We start from the raw sequence: 27636 nt of genomic DNA on the forward strand, positions 1-27636 counted from the left end.
CTCCTCTGCCCAGAGAGCCTTCTCCTTGTCTCAGGTAACACCTACTCATCTTCAAAGTGTCAGTTAGGTTATTACCTCCTCCAGGAAGCCTTCCTGGACACCAGGATGAGTTAAGAGCCTCCTCTGAACTCCCCCTGTCACAAGCACTTCTTACCATCTCTTCAATGTAGAGGTGAGACCACTATGAGCAGAGATAGTCTGGGCTCCTCTATGCTTGGTGGCCCCAGCTTGGCACAGATCTGGCACACAGTGATGCTCAGCAAGTGTGGCTGACTGAGTATTTACTGATCTACTTCCAGCCTAGGCTTTATAACTTGTCTTTGTGATCTTGGGTACACTGCTGAAAGCTGGGGTAATTTTGAGGTATCAGGATGTGAGGGAGGTTCAGTGGGCACTCTATGTCAGACAGGAGTAGAGTCAATGCCCCTGGAGGATACACTAGCCTCAAACAGGCTGGGAACTAGGGGGATTAGGGAGCAGGCGGAGGGGCAGAGGGGCAGGATCATAACAGGAATCTGAGACATGGTGTTGTCCTGTGTGTTCTCAAGGCTAGGCTGTGACGCAGACTGTGGCCCTGAGTGAGGAGCCCAGCCCAGACTGCTTGGATTAGTCAGGCTGTAGCCTCCCAGCCCAACTGGACTGCCCAAGGTTGCTGCTCAGCTGTGAGGAGGGAGGGCGGATCCACCAGGCTGCCACCTCTTGGGGCCTCATGAATAGATGGTACTGGTCAGGGTAAAGACCGAGGGAGATAAGCCAGGACCAAGGTCCCTCTCTATCTTCCTTGGGAGACCTCAGCTCAGAAAGCAGCCAGGCTGGGGGTGGCATGGGGACCTGGAGAAGGTCTATGGAGCTAATCTCCAAAGGGTGGAGTCCTGAAGAAGCCATAACCCTTCTGCTAGCAGGAGCCATCTGGCTAAGGAGAGAGAACACCACCTCCTCTGGGCCTCAGCTTTCTTTTTCTGTTAAGGCAGGGGATGGGGTGAATGTTAAGAACAGAGCTTTGGGCCCTGGCTGGTTGGCTCAGTGGTAGAGCGTCGGCCTGGCGTGCAGGGGTCCCGGGTTCGATTCCCGGCCAGGGCACACAGGAGAAGCGCCCATCTGCTTCTCCACCCCTCCCCCTCTCCTTCCTCTCTGTCTCTCTCTTCCCCTCCCGCAGCTGAGGCTCCATTGGAGCAAAGATGGTCCGGGCGCTGGGGATGGCTCCTTGGCCTCTGCCCCAGGCGCTAGAGTGGCTCTGGTCGCAACAGAGCGACGCCCTGGAGGGGCAGAGCATCGCCCCCTCGTGGGCAGAGCATCGCCCCTTGGTGGGCAGAGCATCGCCCCCTGGTGGGCGTGCCGGGTAGATCCTGGTCGGGCGCATGTGGGAGTCTGTCTGACTGTCTCTCCCCATTTCCAGCTTCAGAAAAGGAAAAAAAAAAAAGAAGAACAGAGCTTTGCTCACCCCTGGGAGTCCTGGAACGAAGTACCATGGGACCCTAGAAAGGATGAGCCCGGAATGGGAAGGTAGTGATCAGATTCATGGGGTAGGTGGAAGGGCTGGTAGCCCCTTCTCCTGGGACTTCCTCCATGCACGTATATACATGTGCACACACGTACTCTCACGTGCACACACTGTCGGCCCTCACGTGATTAAAAATTGCAGAGTGGCCCATGAACAGACAAGTTAAGTTGGGGGCTCCCTACAGATATTACAGCAGGAATGGAGGTGTGACGGGAGGACTGAGAGTGTGAGAGGGGAAGGGCTGTGCCGCTGTGCATGATGGGGGAAGCTTGTGAGAGGCCTTGCGCACCAGGTCTCAGACTCTGTGTCTGGTCCTGAGTTCAAGAGCTCACTTTGAACCACAGCCACAAAGGCCTTGGCTCTCCACCAGCACACACCTAGGCTAAGGCACCTGGATGGCACAGCATCCAGCAGCTTCCTCCTTGCCTGGGGCCCCTCTTCCTCCACCCTTAGCTTGGGCAGGGCCCACCTGAAGAAACTGTTGAGCCAGCAGTGGGACCAGGCTGACTCATTCAAATCTGCTGTTTTCACACTGTGCTGGGCCAGGTACAGGCAGGGACTGTGAGATGAGCTCCACATCCACCTCTTCTGGGCACATTTGGCTCCTTGAGGCGCAGACTGGGGAACCCCTTCTTCTATCCCTACCCCAAAGCAGCCTTGGCTTCGGGAGCAAAGGGCGGAATAGGGTCTCAAGACATCAGATGGTCAGTGGAACCTATGCTGGCCATCTCCTCCATCGGTGCCCCTTAATTGCCATAGACAGATTCAAAGTCAAGCCATTCTCCTTCCTTAACCAAGTGGTGCAAAGAACATGGGCTTTAGAGCAGATTCTGGGTTCCAGGGCTAGTTTCCCGTTTGCCAGCAGTGTGACCTCTCGTTGCTGAGCCGGTGTGTCTCAGGATGTTCCGAAGCATTGTACTAGCCTTCAACAAGGATCAGTACTTACATTGCTCACTCTGAGAAGGCCCTGCATGGAGGCATTGCTGAATCCTCCCAACCCCCAGGGTCAGGCTGGGAGAAGGCCTCCCGGGTGCAGGGGCTGTCTGTGGGGAACACCTGGGAACAAGGCCCCCAGGTGCATTCACAGCTCAGGGCTAAGAGGAGCTCATTGTCGCTGAGAGTTGGGAAGGTTCCCAGAGGAGGGTAGTAGCAGTGTGGAGACATTGTGTGCTTAACCAAACTTGAGCCAGGATTTTATTTATTTTTTTAATTCATTTGATGTTTTTAACTTGTTTATATGAAGTACAGCATACATGCAGACAGGTGCACAGAACATAAGTGTATTTGCCGTGATGAATTATCTCAAAGCACATAGTAAATGCTCAATGAAGGTCAAGAGGCACAGTGTTGCTGGCACCCCCCAATACTCCCTGGTGCCTCCAAATCACACCCTCACCTCCCCAAATGGATCTCATACCCTGACTTCTAACTTTATTGCTTGAATTTGTCTGGTTTTGAACCAAATCTGTATGGAATCATAGAGTAGGTATTTTGTGTCCGACTCCTTCTGTGCACTACATTTGAGAGAGTGCTCTGTGAGGTTTCACGTAGCGGACATTGGCTCATCTGTATTGCTGTGTAGGATTCCATTGTATGACCATCTCATCATGCTACCACAATGGCCATCTGTGTTGTCCAGTTTGAGGTTATTACAAATAAGGCCAGTAGCAATGTTCTCACACCTGCCTCTAGATGTATTCACGCTTAGGTGCTCTTTGGATATACACTCAGGAATACAGTTGCTAGATCATAGGTTCTGCATATGTTCAACTTTAAATAGTTTCCAGTATCCACGCCATTCTCCAAAGTGATGAATGAGGCAGCTAGGAGAAAGAGGAAGGGGTCTGGCTTGCTGATAAAGCAGCCACCGAACAGAAGGGGGGGGGGGATAAGCATGGCTACCTCCGGGTCTGCGCCAGCCACCACATGTGCCCACTCTGAGCCTCATAGTGCCCATGCCTATCCCATCTGAGGGACCAGAGGCTCAGATGGAAAGGGGCTCGTCTGAGCTCACTCAGTGGGTCAGTGGCCTCTCTTGGACCCTGATTAGGGCCTCACCACAAAGCTCAGTGTGTGTGTGGTATCTGGGTTGGCTCCTACTTCCTAGGGCTGTCTAAGAACACCAGATGGGCAAATCTAGGGGAGCCAACAGCAGGTGACAAGTGGTGTCTGATGACCCCCTGTCGCCAAGGAGCTCCTCCCCCAAGAAGCCCGGGTCCACCCTGCGGCAGGTTGGTGGTAGTGGCTGAGAGCCAGGCCATATCCACAGTCAGCGTGAACCATAGGTGGAAGCTGGGGGCTCTGCTTCCTGGGGACTTGGGACCCCAGCTGTTTTAGGAGCCCCACCCTCTATGTGCAAGTCCACAGCGTCAGTGGAGGCCAAGCAGCTAGTGCTTAGCAAACTCCTGCTGACTTTATTTCCTTCCTCCTCCCCCACCCCCAATAGACCACCCACCTCCTGCCCCTCAGTGGACCTTTCTGGCTTCAGGTCTTCTGCTGTTTAGATTTAAGGAACTCCCTTTTACAATACTTTTTTTAAATAACAAGGGGGAACTTTTTTTTTTCTTTTTAAAAATTGAGAAATTGTAATTTATTCCTACCTTGAAATTGGATACAACTTGCTTTTATCTTTTTTAAGATTTTATTTATTCATTATAGAAAGGGGAGAGAGAGAGAGAGAGAGAGAGAGAGAGAGAAAGGGGGGGAGGAGCAGGAAGCATCAACTCCCATATGTGCCTTGACCAGGCAAGCCCAGGGTTTTGAACCGGCAACCTCAGCATTTCCAGGTTGACGCTTTATCCACTGTGCCACCACAGGTCAGGCAACAAGGGGGAACTTTTGATTATAAAACAAACACATGTAATGTAGCAATTAGCTCTCCCATGTTTACATACCTAAGGTGAGACATGGATGTTTCTCCAGATTGAGATCACACTGGCAGTTCTTTCTGGTAACCTGCTGCATCACTTCTCAACATTTGCAATGATTCCCAGGATGGCACGGCACCAAGGGCTGATCCATGCCCCCTGGTGTGGATGTCAGACCTTGGCTCTATCGCTCAGCTTTGTGGCTGAGCGAGCCACTCGCCTCTCAAGGCCTTGGTTTCCTTGTTGGTAAAATGAGGATGATAGTACCAACCCTCATGGTGTGTTGTGAGGACTGAATGGGGGAGGCCCGGACACAGTGAAGCTCAACCAACAGCAGATATTAAGATTATTATTACTCTTAACCTGATGACAGAGCCTGGCGTCCTGGCCTCACCTCACACCCCAGATCTTGGAGCTGGATCCCAACCCAGAGTCCTTCTTTGGGTCTCCCAAGCCTACATTGTGTCCCTTCTTGACCCTTGAACTGGTTGGGGATGGGGGGAGGAGACTGGTACCTGGGGTCAGTCCCCAAGTAGCATTCAGTGGGGTTTCTGAGAGGTTTTCCCTGGGTTCTCGGTAACATGAAGAAAGAGAAGAATTAGAAATGGGGGACAAGAGCAAGGAGAAGGCAGAGAAGTGGCCCTGGAAACCCAGCTCCCGGTTCTTTTCGAGACTCCACCACTCAGTCTTCTGCCCTGGTGTCCTGAGCCCTGCGTCCCATCACTTGGCATCACAGGAAGAGACATGGCCACTAGCAGAGACCTTGAGCTCAACTTCTCTCCCACAGCCAAGAGGGGTACAGGCTCTGAGGAGGTGCTGAGACTTGGGGGAACTCTTATCATTGGATTCGGGATTGCCCACTGGCTCCCAGGTGTGGGTGCGGGTGTGGGCTGGAGGCTCTGCTCTGAGAGCTGCGATCCATAGGAGATGAACAACTATTGGCGGGTCACCCAGACGATGGCGGAGGACATCCTGTCGCTGCGGAAACAGGCCAGTGATCTGGAGGCAGAGAACCGCCTGCTGAGGAGCCACCTGACCCAGGAGGAGAGGGAGGAGGAGCAGGACAGCATTGACAAGACCAAGAAGCTGGGTGAGAGTGGATAGGCAACCAAGGGCATCTGGGTGCCCACCTGAGCCTCGGCTCTGACCTGCGGGGCAGGCTGGAGGGGAACCTTTCCCAGCCATGCCTGTTACTGGACCCTCTCCGTGGTGGGAAACAGAGAACCCAGTCCTGTCTCAAGCCCCAAGGCTGAGAGACCCCTGTCCTCACCCTCAGACTGTGCATAATATGAGCAAGAAGATGCCTTCTGCCTGAACCAACTCTCCCCCACCCCCACCCCCAGTGTCCATGAAGCAGAAATTGCTGCTGAGTGAGCTGGACATGAAGAAACTGAGGGACAAGGTGCAGCATCTGCAGAACGAATTGATCCGAGTGAGCTGGGGCTTGGGGCTGGGGCAGAGCGCATGGGGAGTAAGTGGGAGGCTTCAGAGGGGCATCTGGAAGCAGAGGGAGAAGGGCCTAAAGGGAGAGGCATGTGCAAGACTCCGTAGAGGGGTGTGAGATGAGTGCTCTAGGCCAAGGGTAACACCCAGGCCCCCCTCTCTCCTCCCAGAAGAATGACCGAGAGAAGGAGCTGCTGCTCCTCCTGTCCCAGGCGCAGCAGCCGCGGGCTGCCCTGCTGAAACAGCACCAGGACAAGCTGCAGAAGATGAAGGCACTGGAGGAGACTGTGTGGCACCAGGAGAAGGCAAACTCAAGGGTCAGACCTGCCTGGCCGGCTGTAGGGGACCGGGTGGGGCCCTCAGGCCAGCCCAGCCTCTGCCCTCTGCTTCCCCCCACATACACAGGTGATTGAGAGGATGGAGCAGGTACTGGGGCACAAGCTTCAGGAGAGGAAGGAGCCCCTGCCCACCCCACTGCAGGGTAAGCCCAGTGTGGATGAGTCTGCTCCCTGGGTGTCACTCAGCCCCTGGAGTTCCTGCCTTCCCAAGTTCCCCAAGTCCAGGAACACCTGCCTTTACTCACAGGTGTCTGCACTACCCGCTCCTCCCAGGGAGGCCGCAGGACACAGAGGGGCACAGTGTAGGAGCCAGGCTAGAAAGAGATAGGGGAGAAGCTCAGCGGACCAGAGTGAGCAGAGAAGGGCCACCCGGGAAGTTCTCAATTTCTTAACTCTAGGACCCTTCAAATTATTTTTTTGTCTCCCATATATTCAAAGAGTTCGCATCTATAAAACTCACAAAAATACTCTGGCTAAATCAGTGGTTTTGTTTTCTCCATTGATGTTAACTGAAAACACTTATAACTGCTGTTCAGAGATGGCTCTAGTGAGCAGGAGAAAAGCAGGTCACACCACGCCAAGCCAGACCAAGCAGAGGATTGCCAGTAATACTGCATGCCCAGCGAGCACTCAGCCTTTCCTGTGTGGGCCTGGGTAAGAGGGAGGCGTGTGTTCCTGAAGGCCTTTAGAAAACAATGAAAGTAGGTCCTGCCTTTCGGGAATCCTGAGGTAGCCCATGAGAGACAAGAAGGTAACTTCGGAAGATGAACCAGCAGAGCCCAGGGGATGACCATGCCGGGAGCAGAGAGGGAAAGACAGAGGGAGGGATAAAGAACTGCACTAGACCCAGGACAAGTGGCAGGGGCGTGGTCAGGGAGACCACTAGGGTCAGATTCTAAAGAGCTGAGAATGATGGCCTAAGGCTTGTGAGCCTGATCCTATGGGGTGGGCAGGCAGTGGGGAGCCAGTGAAGGCTTGGGAGCGGAGGAGCAACAGCTGGCGCAGACTAGGCCAGGGACGTGGGAGCAGGCAAGCCCATCTCACCAACACCTGTGGTCACTGTACCCCCTACCCCATGCCCTCAGCCTCTGGGCTTCCCTGGGGCCGTACAGGAGAGAATCTACCCGTGGACCTGTACTCAGTGCTGCTGGCCGAGAACTCGAGGCTGCACACAGAGCTGGATAAGAGCCGCCACCAGTCGGCCCCCATCATTCTGCAACAGCAGGCCCTGCCGGTAAGAGCCACCAGCACAGGCTTGGCCTGGGCCTGCCTGTGCAGGTCACTGGGTACCCAGCCATCACTCAGCACAATCCAGGTTGAAGACCAAGGCCAGGAGCTAAGCTTTCTGGGGTCCCCAATGTGCCTGGCGTCTCCTGGGGTCCCAGCCCACAAGCCTTGCTCTTTCTACTTGGGGAACTCACATGAGTCTGAAAGCAGCACCTTGACCTTCACCTAGCATCCTGGCAGAAAGCAAGCCCCCAACTGGCCCTTAGCCCTTGACTCCTTTTGCTACCTAGCTGGCCGGCACTTGGACTCCACACAGACCTCTCAGAAACTCCAGTCTGAGGCATTTCCTGGGACTGGTACCACCTGGGAGAGACCTTTTCCCTACCCCAGATGGACGCCAGGGATTTGGGAACAGGAGATCTGGCAGAGTGGGTGCTCCAGGCCCCAGACTTGTCCTGGACCCATTTCACCTTTGAGGCTGCTACAGGTGCCCTGTTTTATGCAAAGCCAAGGACAGGACATTTGAATTACAGAAGAGGGGTGACCCAGGGCACAAGAGGGTTTTTCTCTTCATCCCAGGATGGGAAGGAGGTGAGTTCTGTTTGAGAGTACACCTGATGCATGGGCATCCGGGTAAAATGCTGGAACTAGGGAGCCCTTGCTTTGCAAACAGATTCTTCACTTCATAAAAAAAGACTCATTGTGCACCCATGGGCTCTCCCTCATGCATTTTTACATTTAAAAATTGAGATGCAAAGGCCACGTACCCAAAATCTGTGGGGAGAACAGCTGTGAACAAAAGCACAGGCCTTGCAGGGTCTGAATGTCAGGAAGAGGCTTCAGCCCTGGGTCTGAGGCTCTGCACTGGGGAGCTAGTTCCTCCCTCCACATCTCCAGCCTCCTGAGCCCACACAGCCTCAGCCCCTGGTTGGGGCTATGTGTGAGTTTCTGCCTCACCCACAGGATCTTCTTAACAGCCCTTCCAATAAGATCAACCTCCTGGCCAAGCTGGAACAAGCTCAGAACCAGATCCAGTCCCTGGAAAGCCAGGTAGGTGAGGCAGAGGTGTTGGCCAGGTTGGGCAGGCTCATTATGTGAGCCATAAGCAAGGTCGGGGCTCAATGTGTGACCAGGGTCGGGCTCAGTGTGTGACCAGGGTCGGGGCTCAGTGTGTGACCAGCATCAGGGCTTAGTCTATGACCAAAGTCAGGGACCAGTGTGGACTCCAAATCAGGGCTCAGTATGTTGTTGGAACTCAAGAAAGAGGAGTCAGACTATCACTTGACCCCTCTCCTCCCAGCTGCCACCTTGAGGTCTCTTGGGAAGGTAGCAAGCTCACATCACCCGGGGTTTTGCTTTCTGCTCTGAGAGCAGGCAAAAGCGCTGGTTGTCTCAGATCTCAGGGAGGGGCCCTGTTCCCTAGAGGTTTCCTCATCTGTCCTTCTCCATGGTGACAGTTAGAGAACTCAGCTCGAGGCTGGGGACAAGAGAAGCAGAACTTGGCCACACGGCTGCAGGAACAAAAGCACAGCTTGGATCGCCCCCCAGACTCTGTCATCACAGATCTGCCCATGAGTGCTCCCTCTGAAGGAGTGCCCTGGGGTTCAGGTGCTGAAGCTGGCAACCTCACCCCCACCTTGAGTCAATGGGCCTTGAGAAAAATTGTCCAGGGGCCCAGTTCCCCAGCTGGAATTCAGAGGACCTCACTCAGCCTCTACTCTTACTGACAGAAGAAGCCTTTGCCTTGTCTCAGTTCCTCACCTATCTAAGGTGAAGTCTACCTCTGCCCCCACGGTGGTGGGAGGACCAAGCAGGAGATGGCCTGGATGAAGCGTCGCCCACACAGACACTTCTCTAATGCTCCAGCGCTGGCTGCACCTTAGGGCCGGATTGCTCATGAGCAAAGTAGCTGTGGCCACCACCCAACTCCATAGTGCCCAAGACTGTCCCATGACACACTTTTCTTGGGCAACTGCAATGCTGCAGACCCACCAGGGATGGGGGCATGTTGCCGGAGAGAAACATTACCAGCTTCCCAAAAACACATAGACGTGCTCACAACTGTCCCTCAAGCTCAACTTGGGCCATACAGACCCCAAAGCAAAACACCTGAAAGTTCCTGCACTTGAGGCATTGGTACTCAGTTCACTTGCAGGACCCTGGCCAGGCCTGAAAAAGATGTGGGAACTGACAGGGAGTATAGGGATTCCTTTGCAAATTCACTTGCTGGGCCCCCCAGGGACTCTTGGAGAAACTGGATGCTACCTGCTGTGGTTAAATGGGTTTGGAAGTCTTTGGTAAGTCATCTCCCTCTAAGACATGACTGGCTAGGCAAAGCATATTTGAATGGGCTCCCTCACCCCTCAGGGCAAGGGCAATCTCACCTCACCTTGCTTTGTATAACGCAGAACTCCTCAACCAAGGACTACAAGCAACCTTCAGAGCCGAACCCTTTGATGCCCGGCTCAGACACTAATTCCGTCAAGCCCTCAAACTCCCAGCCAACCTGAGTCCCAGAAGACCTGGGGACTGGAGCAGCTCCCTCAATCAGAGGCCTCTTGTTCCCACCCCTAAAAATGACTTCATTAAATGCTTTAAATCCCTGAGCATTTGCCTCTTTCTTGGAGCCACCTGGAGGCCCAGCTTCCTGCTCCAGACCCCATTCTGGGCCTGGGCCCTCTGCGGCAGCTCAGCCATCTCATGCCTGTCCCAGGAGCTACCATTTTTGGATAACCAAAGGCCACAGTGAACTGAGAGAGTGGGAATAAATGTTCTTCCAAGGCAGGAGCCAAGTTGACAAGCTCCTTCCAGACCTCTGAAAGAAGTGAGACCACCAGAGCCCAACTCTACTAGGGATGTAAAGGAGGCTGGGGCTTTCCACATGCCCCAAACATCTACTGTAACTAAAACCCCTTCTTTCAAGGTTGATTTATTTGGTTGTTTCTTGAGAAGGGAAACACCTGAAGCCTTCTGGTGGTGAGCAGTTGCGTGTTAGTGTGCAACACCCCATTAACCAGGGCTAGGCTGAGCCTGCCATGTTATAGTAAACGCAGCCGGGGCAGGAAAGCGGAAGAGACTAAAGGAAGCAGACCTCCAACGAGGGAGCCCGGGGCTCTAGCTACAAGTGTGCCCCCAGCGACCTCTCTAGGCTCCACTTTCTCCATCTATCCTGTGTAGGGCTTGAGTCCTCTTATGGTAAGGCCCTTTCCAGCTCTAACATTTCTGAGCCTAAGATGACTCAGGTGAGAAAGGAAGCAGGAAGGGGGGAGAAAGACAAGGAAGAGGATCATGGTAGGGAAAAGCAGAAAGGCTCCAACAGTGAATTCAGAACCTGTAGAGCCTGCCCTGGCCAGGTGGCAGTGGGTTAGAGCGTTGTCCCCGTACACCAAGGCTGCGGGTTTGTTCTTGGTCAGGGCACATACAAGAATCAACCCATGGGTGCATGGATAGGTGGAACAACAAATTAATGTTTCTCTTTCTCCCTTCCTCTCTGTCTCTCTAAAATCATTCTTTTAAAAATATCCTGGTAGAAGACTTCCAGCTAGCTAGGCTGGCTGGCCTGCTCTCCCGGGCAAGACTAGCTCCCCTGTCTGCTCCAGGACTTAGACCTGGCTGGCCAGGCCAGGAAGGACCAGGCGCCTGGTTCAGCTCGGGAGTTATGGAACTCAGAGGGGTTGAAGGGGCCAAAATTGGGACCAGAGTCAAACAGTTCAAATAATACACCAAAGACTCCACTGCAGTCTTTCTGCCTACAGCTCAGAGCTTGAACAAGTGGGCATGTCCCCCTAGAGCAGGAAGACGAGGCTGGGGGAAGCCCAGAAAACGGTCAGAAGAAGCATAGCGGTCTTTCATCCTCAGGGTCAGCACACCTCACACCAGCCCCTCACCCATAGGCTTCAGCCCTGGCCTTGCCCAAGACTCTGGCTGGACCTCGGCCAGAAGTCCTCAGGACCCCACCTGGAACTCCTACCCAAAGTTCAGCCAAGCAGAGCACTGCAGAAGCCAGGATTGGCCCAGACTGCCCTGTTCTCTCAGAAGAACTCCTCAGGTCCTCTGTCCCTCTGCCTGCCGACCCCAGCACACAATGCGATAGCCCCCGCCTGCTCCGCCTCACCCTCAGCCCCACGTAGCAGGAGGCTGACCTTGCTGGCTACTGAGCTGCTGCCAATGGGTGGATCCCAGCGGAAATGGCTTCAGGTGTGGCTGCCTCAGTACCTGCTTTGTGCTCAGATCAGCTGGTGGTGGGGTCAGAGAGCATCTCCACAGGACCCAGATGGAAATGAAAACACGTCACTGTCACGTAGTTCAGTCCTTTATTGCCCTCAGGAAAGAGGAGTGCCTCCACAGGGGGTGGGGGCAGCGAGGGGGGTGGACACCTCCACTGCCCCACTCCACCCCTCTGGGCTTCCTTTCACACCACTCTCTCTAATCATGCCTGGGGCGGGTCCTGAGTGAAAGGCCGGAAGGTAAAGAAGATGGGCTGGTCGGGCATCAGGATGAGGTTGAATGTTGTACCCACATCATTGAGATGTTGGATTTCAACTCTGAAATTCTCTAGAATCTGAGATAGAGGGGTGGTAGGCTTAGGGGACAAGTGGGGAGGGTCCATCTCCCCTGGGCCAGGCTCATTCACCTGTCGGTGGTGCCTGTTGAGTGTAGTTTGCGGAACTCTCAGGGGTCCACCCCAGCTCCTAATCACCCTGCTCAGTGCCTGAAAACACCCCACTGGTGCTGGCACCCAATTCAGACTTCACTTTAGTTTCTGTAGAACCTTATCCCACCCTAACCCCATCCCATCACCACTATAGCACAGGGGGAGTGCAGATGGCCAGGGGCACCAATGGGTGACGAGTGGATTAGCCCAAAGAGAAGACAGCAGGGAATTGTGGGGGAGGGCTCTGGATAGAGATGGAGTGCTCTCATTAGGGTCAAAGCCAGCCCAGGTGCTCCGAGGTCCCCATGCCAGACTCACGTGGATAAGGAAGAGGGTCATCTCAAGCTCAGCGATCCGTCGGCCCACACACTGCCGGATACCCCAGCCAAAGCCCAGGTTCCGGAAGTGGATGAGGTCCTTGTTTTTACCCAGCCATCGGGTGGGGTCAAATTTGCCCGGATTGAGGAAGAAGGTGGGATCTTGACCCATGGCATAGACAGCCACCTGCACCAATGTCTGGGGACAAGGTGAGCAGAAGCCTAAGTAGGCCTCACCTCCTCGTAGCCAGAAGCCTAACCAGGCTTCCCCACTCCCGCTCCCCAGCCTGGCTGCCCAGCTGTCCAGCAGACACTGTTCACTGTGTAACCTCAAACAAGACCCTACTCCTCCCTGAGCCTCCACCCATCAAAGGGGCATGACTGAAGCCACTAGGCCAGAGATGGCCTTAGGGACTGTCTTGCCCTTTCCTCAGCACCAGAGGGCCCTCAAGACCCAAGTAGCCCATGAGTTCACCCTCTTAATCCTGGGCTCCAGCATCATTCACACTCTGCCTACCACCTCTGCCCTTCATACTGCTGCTGCCAAGGGCGCACCAGCCAGCTCCAGGAAGACAGGCAGAAGCTGCACCCATAAGGAACTATGGTTGGCTCCCAACCAGGCCCGCAGCCCTGCTGTACCTACCTTGGCGGGAATCATGTAATCTTGAAGAACCAAGTCATTCGCGAGGTATCTCTGCAGTGTCACTGAGATGGGGTGGAGTCTGCCAAAGGGAGGCATTCAGAAGCCAATGTCCTGAGGCCAGGGCAAAGTCTCCCTTCCCCCCAGCATGGCAGCTCAGGCCCAGTGGCAGCACCCCCCACACCCCCACCCTCGCCCCAGGCCTACCTCGAAACTGGATGCAGAACCAGGACTCTGTTCCCTCCTCCCCATTCCCAGCTGTCTCCCCCAGACTACTCACTTCCACCAGCCCATCCCTATAATCCTGTCCCCAGGGAGCACACGTGGGGGAGGGGGCAGCACTGGGGGCGGGGCCAGCATGGGTAGGTGTGGCTTGCCTCAGTGTCTCCTTGATGCTGGCTTTCAGGAGTGGGACCAGCTGCAGCAGCCTGCCCAGGTCTTCCCCGGCCTGATGCCGGGCGGCCAGGACCTCCTCACGCAGCGCCTCCTGCACCCTCAGGCTACGTGCCATCTCGTACAGGTGCCACTGCAGCGTCATGGACGTCTGGCAGGGAGTGACAAGGAGGACCTGTCACTCCTTGAGGCACTAGACCTATGCTAAATTTTCATGTCCAAAGACCTCTCTTCTCACCCTCATTCCTGTATTCAGAGACCATCATGTACAAAAGCAAAGTTCAGTTCAAAAGACAGATGTCCCAGAAGGCTTTCTCCAGCCCGAGCAGGAATGTTTGGGCCAGCGCTTGTCCCTATTCTCATCCCTCTTATCAACAGAGCCCACCACTCCCCAACCTTTAGAAGGCTCCCACACAGCCAATGACTTCTTCCAAAGGACCACAGAGGCCTTTGGAGGGCAACACCCCCTTCTGTAACAGTTATCCCCTGACTGACTGCAATGCCTTTTGAAATGATGGTTAAACAAGCAGCGCTCTCAGAACATCCCCCAAATTTTAGCATTTGCCTCTAGCAGCAAAGCAGAAAAAGAAGGCTCAGATAACAAACCCAGGACCATCACCTGGGTCTTGTCCGTGTTGCCATTAGCATGTGGTGCAGACTGGGATGAACCTGCTAATCTCATTATTAGCCAGAGTTGTGACCGTTAGCCCTTCCCTGAAGGTCTGAGCAACCCTCACCAAGCCCCACGGGTCCACACACCTCTGTGGCAGAACCCCGGGCTGGTGCAGCCCTCCCTCCCAGGGTTAGACATGGGTTGCTGCACATTCTTACCAAGATTCTTATTTTTGTCCAAGAGGTTTGAACATTCTCCTCTTTCCTCCCTGCAGGAACAATCATGAAAACGTGCCATCCAGACCCTTGCCTGGCTCCCCGGATCCCCCCTGATCAAGTGCAGAAGCTCTAGCCTGATGAACAGGGCTCCCCAACACCTGCCCACCGCTCCCAGCCTCACCACAACTGCTCTCCCACATGCACCTAGCTGCACTGAGCTCCACGCAGTTCCTGAAGCCAGAGATCTTCCTCTGGTGGGTTCTTCTTCCTAGAATTCCCTTCCCAGTCTGGGAAACCAGTCTGTACTCCAAAGCTCAACTCAAATCTGTGTATTTGTCTCACTGTGTCCAAGTCCAGACAGAGTGGCTACTGGGGAAACACTTGTATATTAAAGTAGGCAGCTAAGTTATTAGCTGTGTGACCTTACCTAAGTTACTTAACCTCTCTGTGCTCCAGTTTCCTAATCTGAAAGGGGGAAAGCAGATAATAATAATATACTTTATAGTTCTGTTTTTAAACACTAAATGAATTAATTCATGTGCAAAGCTTTTTTTTTTTTTTTTTTTTTTTTTTTTGAAATCCCTTCTACACAACTAACAAAAACTAGGTTTAAAATACACTCTAAGGCCTGGCCTTTGGTGGCACACTGTATAGAGCATTGACCTAGAATTATGAGATTGCTGGTTGGAAACCCTGGGCTTGCCCACTCAAGGCACATATGATAAGCAACCAATGAACAACTAAAGTGAAGCAACTATGAGTTGATACTTCTCACTCCCACCTCGTAAAATCAATAAATGAAATCTTTAAAAATAAAAACACTCAAAGTTTCCATCTGCAGCCTGTTTCAGGGACTGAAATTCAAGTCCTCCATTAGAGCACAATATAAGTAAGATACCTAGGAAACCAAATTATTCACCTATGGGACTTGGATGCACACGTCTCCCTAGTCCTGAAATGCTATCCTTCCTCTCTCCTCCTGGCAACAGCCTTCAAGACACAAGTTGAATTTTAGCTCCTCCCTGGAGTGCCCCCTGCCCATGCCTGCTCATCCTGCCCTATGACATAGGTCGGTGGTCATCTGTGCATGTGCTGTCTCCTTGTCATGGGCTGAATTCTATTCCCCCAAATTCATAGGTTGACACCCGAACCCCCAACATTTCACAATGGGACTGTATTTGGAGACAAGGTGTTAAGAGATGTAAGAAGGTAAAAAGAGGTCACTGGGGTGGGCCCCCCTCTAATAGGACCAGTGTCTTCTAAGAAGAGACACAGGGACAACTGTGTGAAGACACTGGGAGAAGAGTGGCCTCATAAGAAACCAACCCAGCTGACACCTTGATCTTGAACATCTAGCTCCAGAACTGTGAGAAAAAAACCCATCTGTTGTAGAAGCCATTCTGTGTGCACACTAATATGCTCCTCCTCTTAGGGCCATTTGACACATTCGGGGTCTGTTGTGTCCATCTTTATGGTCTCAGTGCCTGAATCATAACTAATAACCAATAAACACTAAGTAATTAACCCTCCCTGTCACATGACCATGAGAAAGGAACATTGGAGAAAGGAAGGGTGCACAGGAAGACAGGTTCTGGGGTCAAGGAGAGAATTTTCTGGGGGTTGTGCTGCCTGTGGAGAGCAGAGGGCCTGAGGAAGATATTACAGAAGTGCCTCCAGGGGTGGGGAAAAAATTCCACTGGCTCCCAGCTTTTCTGAGGTCTTGACTGCCTTACTGAGTACAGTGAGCTGTGTCCCCTACCTGTGACTGAAGGATGTCTCCTTTAAAGACTTCATTCAGGACCTGGGCTCACCACCTATGACCAGTCACTCCCTTCTCATAAGTAAAGGAAAAATGTTGGGCCCTGGCCAGGTGGCTCAGTTGGGTTAAAACATCATTCTGGTAAACCAAAGTGGCAGGTTCATTCCAGATCAGTCCACATACAAGAATCAACCAATGAATGCATAAATAAGTGGAACAGGCTCTGGCCGGTTGGCTCAGTGGTAGAGTGTCGCCCCAGCGTGTGGAAGGCTAGATTCGATTCCCGGCTAGGGCACACAGGAAAAGCGCCCATCTGCTTCTCTACCCTTCCTCCTCTCCTTTCTCTCTGTCTCTCTCTTCCCCTCCCGCAGCCAAGGCTCCATTGGAGCAAAGTTGGCCCAAGCGATGGCTCCATGGCCTCCACCTCAGGTGCTAAAAAAATGGCTCCAGCCACAGCAGAGAACACCCCAGATGGGCAGAGCATTGCCCCCTGGTGGGCTTGCCAGGTGGATCTTGGTCGGGCGCATGCGGGAGTCTGTCTCTCTGCCTCCCTGCTTCTCACTTCAGAAAAATACAAAAAAATAAGTGGAAAAATAAATCAATTTCTCTCTCTCCCCTTCCTTTCTTTAAAGTTAATAAAATTTTTAAAAAAGGTGTTTAATGTTGGCTCAGCCTCAAGAAATGCTCCACAGATGACTGACTTCACCTCAGTCCTCTAGAAGATGAACCTTTAGGAAATGGAGTCAGAAAAGGCAATCTACTCCCAACATGGGCAGGGTTTTGGATGAGGCAAACAGGTAGTAAAGGGACACAAGAGCACAAGAAAGGACAGAGTGTGCCCCTACAGTCACCTCACCGTGTCCACGCCCCCTGCCAACATCTCTGTGATGTTGGCCTTCACATCCTCGAAGAGCAGCTTGCTATTCCCCAGGAGACGGTAGAGGACACCCGGGTAATTGCTGAAGTCTCTTTTCTGTCTCAGGTCCAAGTAGAAGTTCTGGGTGTATTTTTCAGCTGTGGACCAGCAGAAGGAAGAAAAAAAAAAGAGTGAAGGTCTCTGTAGGCAGAGGTGGGAGGGGGAATGGAGCCTCTGAGCCTTGGTGAGGGGCAATACCAAGGGCCTGGAGACTCGAGCCCTGCACCTTCTGGGCTGCCATTTTCCTGAGCACATACTATCTGATAAGCCCTTCTTATCTGTTTCTTTGTTTAATTCTTGAGCACAACTCTTTGGGGGTATGTGAGAGCACCCCCGTTGTACAGGTAAGGAAACAGATGCCCACAACGGGTGGCGACTTGCCCAAGGTCAGATGGGTATCAGGAGCAGAGGCAGGCTTTGACTCCAGATCTGGTATCATCACCACACTCCAATCAGCTCTCTACCCCCCTTTACTAATCTCTATCACCCAAGTCCCAGTCTGTCACCAAGCACAGCCGAGTTTAGAACTCTGATCCCTGACCCGTGTTGGGGATCACAGGTTTCTTGGAAGAACCTGAGGGACATCATTGATATCCTTTCTCCATAAAAATCTAATCATCCCCAACAGCTGACCTTCAACTTACCATTTCTAGGACTTCTAGAACCTTCCTGATGGCCATCCCTTCCCACCCAATGATGGGTTTCCTACATAGCAAGTCAGTGCCTATTGACATAACGGGACAAAGAGGCAAGCCAGGGCTGGAGGTTCCAGCGGTGTTGTGAGTGTGTGTGTGTGAGTCTCCACCCAGGCCTGGGGTTCCCATACCCTGAGGTAGATAAGACTCCCCTAACCCCAGAGTGAGTACAGCCAGAAGAATCCCCACCTTTACTGAAAATCACATCCCACGCGGCCACATGGTCCCGCCATGTCTTGGTCCTGAACAGACGAAATAGGTCTGGGGGGAGCAGGAGCATGGGGACGCTGGTGTGGAACATCTGGTAAACAGCATCAATGAACCGCTGGGCCTCAGGGTCCACGACCTCCTCCAACATCCCCAGACGCTCCCCAAATATGACATTGGTGATGGCTGCAGGGACGGCATGTGCTGAGGAACATTTTCCAACCTGGCCACCTGAGACCCTCCACTCCCAGGGACCCCCACCTACCCACCCTTCCAGCACAGAGGATCTCCTGTCTTGGACCTCAGTCCCCTTCAGTAAAGAGATGGAGGCCTGAGGCTTATGGGGCTGAAACGTCAAGGCTGAGGAAACCTCGGCTGCAGGTGTGCCCTTCTGGCCATCACTCAGGAGAGTGGCAGGTGCAAGACCCTAGAAAGGGACCACTGGGATGGGAAACAGTCTGCAGCAAACCCGGGAATGAGCTCAGGTTGGGAGGAAACTGCTCCACCCATATTTCTACCCTAAGAGTCTGCACCCCAAGCAACCTCTAAGATTTCCTCCTGGGAAGAGAGATGTCTCATTTAAAATTGACCAAATTGGCCTGACCTCTGGTGGTGCAGTGGATAAAGCCTGGACCTGGAATGCTGACGTCACCAATTGAAAACCCTGGCCTTGTCTGGTCAAGGCACATATGGGAGTTGATGCTTCCTGCTGCTCCTCCCCTTTCTCTCTCTCTCTCTCTTCTCTCTCTCTCTCTCTCTCTCTCTCTCTCTCTCTCCTCTCTAAAATTGAATAAATAAAATCTATTAAAAAAAGTAAAATAAAATTGACCAAATTGACTAAATACTTCCTATAACAGGCCAGGTGGGAGACTAGGAGACATAAAACCCTGGTAATTGGCCATGCAGGGGGTCTTCTTAAGACCCCACTCTGGCTGGGTCTTAAGAAGTCACAACAACCCTGAGTTTTTCCTACCTACGAGGTCAGGAATGTGCATGCTGATTTTATACCAAGCTCTGGGCATCCCAACCTTCCTGTAGTGTTCACATGAGCCCATCATGCCACAAGAACTTTACATGAGCTGTTCCTCCTGCCTATACTGCCCAATCTCCTTACCTCATCTGGATAACTCCTACATATCCTTCAATACCCAATTCTGATCAACCACCCAATCCTCCCTGCCCATTCCAGACTTCAAAGGTGTATGTCCCAGGAGAGAGAGATCTGCAGAATGAAGGGCTAAGCTACACTCTTGCTTTTGGAGGGCAGTGGCAACAGGGACTTACAGTTTGGACACCCTTGCTCTCTAGGCATGAATTCTACATAAGAGAGTTCAGCTCCCCCTGGCCAGCTGATCACAGAGGGAGGGAGTGGCCAGCAGTTCATCCCAAAAGCCCATCCAACACTTCTTCAGGGTCTATGCCGGCTGGGTCTCAGGATGGAATGCTGGGTTCTCCCAGCCCCCAAGACAGCCGCCAGGTAGTGCCAGCCCCTTACACTCAAAGGCAAAGCGAAACAGGTCGTCACTGATGTCCCCTGAGAACTTTCCGGAGCCCTGCTTGATGCGCCTGTGCAGAAGGTTGATGAAGTCCTGGGACACGGGGTCCAGCAGGGGAATGAAGTTCTTCATGGCATCTGGACTCATCACCTCCTGGTTCAGGGCCAGCCGGTCTTTCTTCCAGGCTCCTGACTTCCTAGGAAAACATAGGCCCTTCACTGTCACAGACCCCAGGCGTGGCATGCAGAGGGGATGGCTGGGCTCTCCCGGAGGCCAGGCCACAGCTCCAAGTCCAGCACTCACATCTACCCTGCCCTCACCTCCTTCCAACACCTGTTCCTGCTGGGCCTGAGAGAAGAGAAGGGGAGAAAGTGGGCATGCAAGCTAGGAACTCGGGGTCTTGGAGCCTTTCAGTTTCTTTCAAGCCCCCTAGTCTCTGCCTCGGCTACAGGTATGCCTTCCCCATCACTCCTCCTTCCCCCTGGCTGTTGCTCACCTACTGCCATTCAAGGATCCCTGGATGTCACCTCCTCTGACCCCTCCTCCCCCCACAGACACAACTGACCAACCTCTCCCTGCCCTAGCATATCCTATTATTCACATTGGTAGGGATTCTCAAGTGCCCAGAGTCAGGTCAGTGTTAAATCTCATCTTATAGCCCACTCTAGAAAACAGATTCATGCAAAGCCCTCTTTCTATTTGGGGGGCTTTGTTTGTTTTTAAGAAAGGTAGTCTCTAGGCCCTGGCCGGTTGACTCAGTGGTAGAGCGTCGGCCTGGCATGCAGGAGTCCCAGGTTCGATTCCCAGCCAGGGCACACAGGAGAAGCGCCCATCTGCTTCTCTACCCCTCCCCCTCTCCTTCCTCTGTGTCTCTCTCTTCCCCTCCCGCAGCCAAGGCTCCATTGGAGCAAAGTTGGCCTGGGCTCTGAGGATGGCTTTGTGGCCTCTGTCTCAGGTGCTAGAATGGCTCTGGTTGCAACAGAGTGATGCCCCAGATGAGCAGACATCGTCCCCTGGTGGGCGTGCCGGGTGGATCCTGGTCGGGTGCATGCGGGAGTCTGTCTAACTGCCTCCCCGTTTCCAACTTCAGAAAAATACAAAAAATAAAAATAAAATTAAAAAAAGAAAGGTAGTCTCTAAAAAACAAAAGTGGGGGGGATGGTATTGTAAATTCGTAACCTAATAGGACAACCAGATACAATTACAGTAATTTACATGTCCACCTGGTGCTCCCTAACTAAGAGGACCACCCACCTGACTCCCTTGCTGACTTTTGTATATGGTTTTACCTGATCTGCACATATTTCTAAAACATACTTTCTTGCTCTGGCTGGGTAGCTCAGCTAGTTAAAGCGTTGTCCCGCTATACCACAGTTGCAAGTTTTATTCCTCATCAAGACACAGACAAGAATCAGCCAATGAATGCATAAATAATTAGAGTAACAAATTGTTATCTCTCTCTTTCTCTCAATCAATCAATCAATACATAAAATTAAAAAATAATAAGAAAATATACTTTCTTGTCAAGGCTTGGAGGATTTGCTTTTTTCACTCACTTTTATCTGTCTTGGTACCATCTGCACTGTTGGGGTCACTGAGCTTGTTCATTTTGAGTGGCACCCACCACCACTCACTGTTGGGCATTTAGGGGGTTTCCTGGGCTTTGTGCTTACGCATGGCACTGCCGCGGACATTCTGTGCCTCCCTGCGGGGTGCTCTAGAGCACACCTCAGAGTGTGCCATTGCTACATCATGAAGCCATCGTACAACAGGCCATGTCCAACCCTTTCCCCGAGTGCTGGCACCCGTTTTCATCCTGCTAGAAATCCGGAAGAGTTCCTGTTTCGTGACCTCACCAGTGCTTGGCGTGGTCACATTTTACATTCATGATGAGCAAATTGGTGGAAATCAGTACCCACTCTCCAGAAACTGCTGGTCTGTCCTGTGTCTCAGTACCCTCTCAGACAGTGAGGGACTCACAGTGGCGGGGCCCTGCTCTGCGTGTCACTGAACCCCTAGAGCCTGACACAGAGTAGGTGCTCAGTGAGACAGACTTAACAAATGCACTAATAAAGGAGAACCCTGCAAGGTCTTCAGTCACTCATGCAGCTCTTCAGCCTGACTGCGTCCCAGACAGCAGGCACCACAGGTCAGAACTGCTGCCCTCTGTTTTATGGAGGCAGAAAGAGGACAGGGATTTGCCTAGAAATAACAGAGCAAGCAGCTCCTCTCCCCAGCTCCTGCCCTTGCCACAGCTGCTCCTCATCTCCCTCCAACCCCTGGGAGATGTCCCAGGACTCACTTGAACAGGACCCCGATGGGTCTCTGGTAATGCTGGTGGTAGGCAACCCAGGGCGGGATGCAATATCGTTCTGGGGTGGACCCCTCAAACTTAAAGAGAAGGGCTACATCTTCAGGTTTAATGATAAACACCGACTCCATGTTGCCAAGCTTCTCCCTGGAAGGAAGGAGCAGGGTGATGGCGTGAGGGTCCAAGGAGAGCCGAATAGACCTTGCACAGTCAGGACAGGGGCCTCAGCTCATCTGTAAACACCTCATGGCTGAGAGTGCCCAGCAGGTGACCCTGGGAATGGGTCCCATTTCCTCAGGGTCTTTGCTGGCTCACACCCCCTGAGTCTCAGTGTCTTCTTTTAGAAAATGGAGAGGACAGTGCTTGCTTCACAGGGCTGCTAAAGGAGATAAAGAAGTCCATGGACATGACTCCTATGAGGCCTTCTGTAAGGGACAGCTTTATGTTCCTAATCTTGTCCATCAGCTGGTGTCATGCCATACCGTGTCTTGCAGGCCAGCCCTAACCCCACCCCACCTTCTATGGGCCATCAAGTCATCCACCCCAAGCTCATCCCCTGTCATTCTTCCTACTGTTCATCCCCTCAGCACTCTTTCATCCACTGTAGAGCTCGGAAACAAAGCACCTTCCTGTCACCACTGGAAGTGACCCTGTACTAGAATGACTCTATGGAGCTTGCTAGGCAAGTCATATACTTGCCAGTCAATTCCTGCTAAGCTCTAGGACTGATTTTCTAGGAATGACTACCTGGCCTCCATGGCATAAGCACGACAAAACACTGACACAGTAGTTGACATAAGAAACATCCAGCCTGACTGTTGGTGGCACAGGACAGAGCATCAGCCTGGGATGCTAAGGTCCCAGGTTTGAAACCCCAAATTACTGCCTTGAGTGTGGGCTTATCCAGCTTGAGTGCAGGCTCACCAGCTCAAGCACTGGGTTGCTGGCTTGAACATGGGATCATTGACATGAGCCCATCTATAGTCACTAGCTTGAGCCCAAAGGTTACTGGCTTAAGTAAGGGGTCATTGGCTTAGCTGGAGCCCCCCCCCCCAGTCAAGACACATATGAGATAACAATCAGCCTGGCCTGTGGTGGCGCAGTGGATAAAGGGTCGACCTGGAACACTGAGGTCGCTGGTTCAAAACCCTGGGCTTGCCTAGTCAAGATACATATGGGAATTGATGCTTTCTGCTCCTCCCCTCTTCTTTCTTTCTTTCTCTCTCTCACCTCTCTCTCTAAAAATGAATAAAATCTAAAATAAAATAAAGTGGCAGTATCATTAAAAAAAAAGAAAGCAATCAATGAACAACCAAAATGATGCAACTATGAGTTGATGCTTCTCATCTCTCTCCCTTCCCCTGCCCCTGCTTCTCTCTCTCATTCTCGATAAAAAGAAAGAAAAGGAAAAAAGAAAAGAGAAGAAACATCCAAACCTGTAGAGAATTTTATAAGAGTTTATTTGAGCCAAAATGGAAGACAATTGCTGGGAAGTAAGATTTCAAGATGACCCTGGCCAGTTGGCTCAATGGTAGAGTGTCGGCCTGGCTTGTGGAAGTCCTGGGTTCAATTCCCAGTCAGGGCACACAGAAGCATCTGCTTCTCTTCCCCTCCCCCTCCCTCTCTCTTTTTCTCTTTCTCTCTCTCTTCCCCTCCAGCTTGACTGATTAGAGCACACACTAGCCCCAGTTGCTTAGGATAGCTCCCTGGAGCCTCCACTTCAGGTGCTAAAAATAGCTCAGTTGCCAGCATGGCCTGAGATGGGCAGAGCATTGGCTCCAGATGGGGGTTGCCGGGTGGATCCTGGTGGCAGCACATGCAGGAGTCTGTCTCTCTATTTCCCCTACCTCTCACTTGGAAAAGAAGGAAAAAAATGACCTCAGGAAGCACTTTGCAAGCAGTCTCTTTAAAACAGTGGTCCCCAACCCCCGGGTCGCAGACCGGTACCGGTCTGTGGGCCATTTGGTACCGGTCCCAAGAGAAAGAATAAATAACTTACATTATTTCCATTTTCTTTATATTTAAGTCTGAACCATGTTTTATTTTTTTTTAAATGACCAGATTCCCTCTGTTACATCCGTCTAAGACTCACTCTTGATGCTTGTCTCAGTCACGTGATACATTTATCCGTCCCACCCTCAAGGCCGATTCATGAAAATAAAAAGATTGGGAACCCACTGCTTTAAAAGACAACTGTCGAGAAACCACAGAAAACTCCACTTCTCACTTGCATCTGTGTGTGTGTGTGTGTGCACGCACCTTTCTTTTGCACAACAAATTCAAGATACACTTTAAGGCAAAATATCAGAAGTACTTACAGTTACAAGGTGAGTTCTCTCTTTCCCTCCCTCCCGCCTCCCCTTTCTGCCATCCTTCCTCCCTCAGTGATGAAAGGCAGAGGGAGGTGGAGGGGTGGTGCGGCTGAGGGGAGGGAGCAGGAGAGACCACTGACCTGTAAACTCTGGCCTTACCTTCCCAAACCTCCCAGGAAATGCCCTCAAGTGCTTTTCCAGGCACCACATGTCCCCACACCACTAGCTTAACACCTCTACCCTGACTTAGCAGAGTCCTTAAACTGTTATTATTATCATCAATTCTGCTGCTGGGACTCAAGCCCAAGGCAATGCTAACCTGACATGGGACAGTGAAACCTGATGGATGAGGGGTTCATCACAGTGTCGTGTCTAATAGCAAAACGAAAACAAAAAAGAAGCTCTAGAGTCCACTTTAAAGAACATATGGCTAAAAACATATGGTTTATCCATACCATGGACTATGAGACTGCCTTTTTAAACTATATTAAAGAGAGAAAAGAGGAAAGTCCTCAATGTATTGTGGGACAACCTAAAACGGCATGTATAATATAATATATTCACATCACTAATGGTACATAGATATCAAAATGGAGGTTGTAGCTGATTTCAATTTTTCATTTGTGCTTGTTTATATTTTCCAAATTGTTCTATAAATATAAACAAGAACAGCCTTTTTTTTTTTTTTTTTTTTTTTTTTTTTTTAGTGAGAGGAGGGGAGGCAGAGACAGACTCCCACATGTGCCCCAACCGGGATCCACCCAGCAAGCCCACTAGGGGGCGATGCTCTGCCTATCTGGGGCCATTGCTTCAGTGCTCAGGAACTGAACACCCAAGGCCAACTTTGCTTGAACCAATAGAGCCATAGCTGTGGGAGAGGAAGAGAGAGAGAGAGAAGGGGGAGGGGTAGAGAAGCAGATGTTTTTTTCTCCTGTGTGTCCTGACCAGGAATCCAACCCGGGACATCTACATGATGGGCCAATGCTCTAACACTAAGCTAACCGGCCAGGGCCAACAGCTTTTTTATTAAGAAAAAACTTACAGGGGTGGGGGAGGTAGGAGAGGGTAAATGGGGATAAGTGGTGATAGAAGGAGTCCTGACTGGGGGTGGAGAACACACAATACAATATACAGATGATGTATTATAGAACTGTACATCTGAAACCTATATAATTTTTAAATAATGTCACCCCAATAAATTTTTAAAATAATAAAAGAAAAGAAAGGGAAAAAAACCTGCAGAAGTTATATTTTTAAGTTCCTTGTGTTTATTCAGAAGTTTACCGTTCCTAGGCTCTATGTTAGATTATAATGGTAACATACTAAAGATCAGTCAGACTCCTGGAGTTCCAGCACTGGCTTTGCCCTAATGAGCTCTATGACTTTGGCAAGACTTTTCTCCCTGGGCCTCAGTTTTCCCATCAGTAAAATGGGGATTATAATACCAACTCCAAGGACATGCTGCAAGGCCCAGGTGAAAGTGACTCAGAAAACAGAATGGGGCCTGATAAAGGGTTCCTACTGGGGCATAGGAGGTAGGGAGTAGCGAGGGGTCACCCTGAAGTAAGATTGGGCGGTAGAGGCACTAAGAGGTCTGGGAGAGAGAAGGAAAAGGTAGATGCAGGAGCAGCCTTCTCCCAAACCTGACATTCAGCCTGGGGCCTCCTGACCTCCAACCAGCTGTGAGAAAGCTTTTTCAGATTTCTAAGTGAGTTGAGGGAAAGGAAGTAACCCTATTAAGGAAGCCACTGGACCCCTACACACACAAGCCTGCCCTCCAGCCCCCACCTACCTTGCTAGCCAGCCAACATGACCTTTCCCCATCAAAGTACAATGCACTGTCCCTCCTGATGTTCCTTCCCTGACCCTAACCATCACCTCCACCACCTCCCATCCCCCTCAGCTATGACTGCAGAAAAGAACCTAAGCATGACCTGAAGGTGATCCACCTTAGAAAAGGCTAAACCACCTGACCTGTGTGGCTCAGTGGATGAATTGTCGACCTGGAATGATGAGGCCACTGGTTCAAAACCCCGGGTTTGCCCGGTCAAGGCACATAGGAAAAGCAACTAATAAGAGTTGATATTTCCTGCTCTTCCCCCTCCCCCCCTTCTCTCCCCTCTCTCAGTAAATAAAATCTTAAAAAGAAAGAGAGAGAGAGAGAGAGAGAGAAAGAAAGGAAGCAAGGAAGGGAGGGAAGGAGGGAGGGGGAGAGAGGGAGGGAGGAAAGGAAGGAGGAAGAAAAGGAGGAAGGAAGGAAGGAAGGAAGGAAGGAAGGAAGGAAGGAAGGAAGGAAGGAAGAAAGAAAGAAAGAAAGAAAGAAAGAAAGAAAGAAAGAAAGAAAGAAAGAAAGAAAGAAAGAAAGAAAGAAAGAAAGAAAGAAAGAAAGAAAGAAAGAGCCTGACCAGGTGGTGGCACAGTGGATAGAGCGTCGGACTGGGATGCAGAGGACCCAGGTTCGAGACCCCGAGGTCGCCAGCTTGAGCGTGGGCTCATCTGGTTTGAGCAAAAGCTCACCAACTTGGACCCAAGGTCACTGGGTCCAACAAGGGGTTACTCAGTCAGCTGAAGGCCCGTGGTCAAGGCACATATGAGAAAGCAATCAATGAACAACTAAGGTGTTGCAACGCACAACGAAAAACTAATGATTGATGCTTCTCATCTCTCTCCGTTCCTATCTGTCTGTCCCTATCTATCTGTCTCTCTGACTCACTCTCTGTAAAAAATAAAAAATAAATTTAAAAGAAAGAAAGAACCAGAAGCACAGCCTATCACCAGGGGCAGCCCACAGACACCTGTTCTCCACCCCAACCCCCTACAAGTGGCAGTGCTCAGAAGCCAAAAGACCAAAGTCCCTTTCTTCTGGCAGGAAGAAAGACAGATGCTTAGAGAAGAGGGACTTCAGCCAGGCCAAGTGGAAGGGACAAAACCAGATGCTTCAGGATGCACAGGGCTGGGGGAGAGGCCAGCATCCAACAGGACTGGGATCCGCTGGGTGACCAAGGCAAGAATCTTCACCTCTCTGAGCTTTTAGTCCCTTCTGACAATGGGTGTGGCACACTTACCTTCCAGGGGTCTTGAGGATAATAATGGATGTAGGGAGGCAGTTAACCAAGCTTGTTCTCTTACCATCTCCCTCACCCACCCCTACAAAGTTTCAAAGGGTGTGGGGCCTGGGAAGAACTGAGGCTGGGATTGGAACCCACTGCATGGGAAGCCTTATCTTTTGTCCTGCCACCATCACTGAGGGGTGGGGGGAGACACAGGGAGGCTGCCTGGGCCTCTCTCCCTCCATATCCCGCCAACTCCCACCCTCTGTCAGGCTTACCTATAAATGGGGCCATACTTCTGGAAGTTCTGGACTTGGTGATGGTGGAAATTCTGTGAGCCTTTTTCCCTCCAGAAATGGTACAGGTTTAGCCAGCCATTGTCACCAGGTGAGGGGATTTCACTGAAGGGGCGCGGCATTCGAGTGGAGATTCGGGCCCCCTCTCCAGAGGGCACCCTGGGATGCCCTGGCCCCTCCTGCGGGGCACTCAAGAGGGGCTGGTAGCCTTTGACCCGGACTGAGCGCAGAGGCAGTCTCCTGACCAACATGCTGTCCCCAAGATTGCCACTGTTGCTACTCTTACTGCAGCAGGGCCTGACAAGAGACTCTGGCTCTGGGCCTCTGGGGCCCAGCTTATATCCACCAGCTCAAGGTTAAGAGAGAAGCTGACAAAGCAGTGA

The 27636-nt window shown here is 51.8% G+C and overlaps 2 protein-coding genes across 2 annotated transcripts in view; one reads left to right on the top strand and one right to left on the bottom strand.

Moving 5' to 3' along the window:
- The window catches only part of CCDC33 (coiled-coil domain containing 33), a 145437-nt gene extending 133931 nt beyond the window's left edge, over nt 1–11506 (top strand). The window contains 8 exon segments of the mRNA XM_066343673.1: nt 5293–5458; nt 5712–5800; nt 5982–6116; nt 6217–6301; nt 7184–7383; nt 8340–8426; nt 8834–8968; nt 11270–11506. Of these exon segments, the coding sequence (XP_066199770.1) occupies nt 5293–5458; nt 5712–5800; nt 5982–6116; nt 6217–6301; nt 7184–7383; nt 8340–8426; nt 8834–8968; nt 11270–11506 (1134 nt within the window).
- A 166-nt stretch (nt 11507–11672) lies between these two features.
- Nucleotides 11673–27576, bottom strand: CYP11A1 (cytochrome P450 family 11 subfamily A member 1). The gene is made up of 9 exons (XM_066342619.1): nt 27236–27576; nt 21587–21742; nt 19284–19480; nt 17771–17974; nt 16827–16984; nt 13365–13531; nt 12991–13069; nt 12349–12546; nt 11673–11937 (listed from the first exon to the last, which is right to left on the bottom strand). Exons 1-9 carry the CDS (start codon nt 27502–27504, stop codon nt 11806–11808), a joined length of 1560 nt encoding a protein of 519 aa, XP_066198716.1. The 5' UTR covers nt 27505–27576; the 3' UTR covers nt 11673–11805.
- Nucleotides 27577–27636: the final 60 nt, after the last annotated feature.

Source organism: Saccopteryx leptura, chromosome 6 (assembly GCF_036850995.1).
Source record: "Saccopteryx leptura isolate mSacLep1 chromosome 6, mSacLep1_pri_phased_curated, whole genome shotgun sequence".
Lineage (NCBI taxonomy): Eukaryota > Metazoa > Chordata > Mammalia > Chiroptera > Emballonuridae > Saccopteryx > Saccopteryx leptura.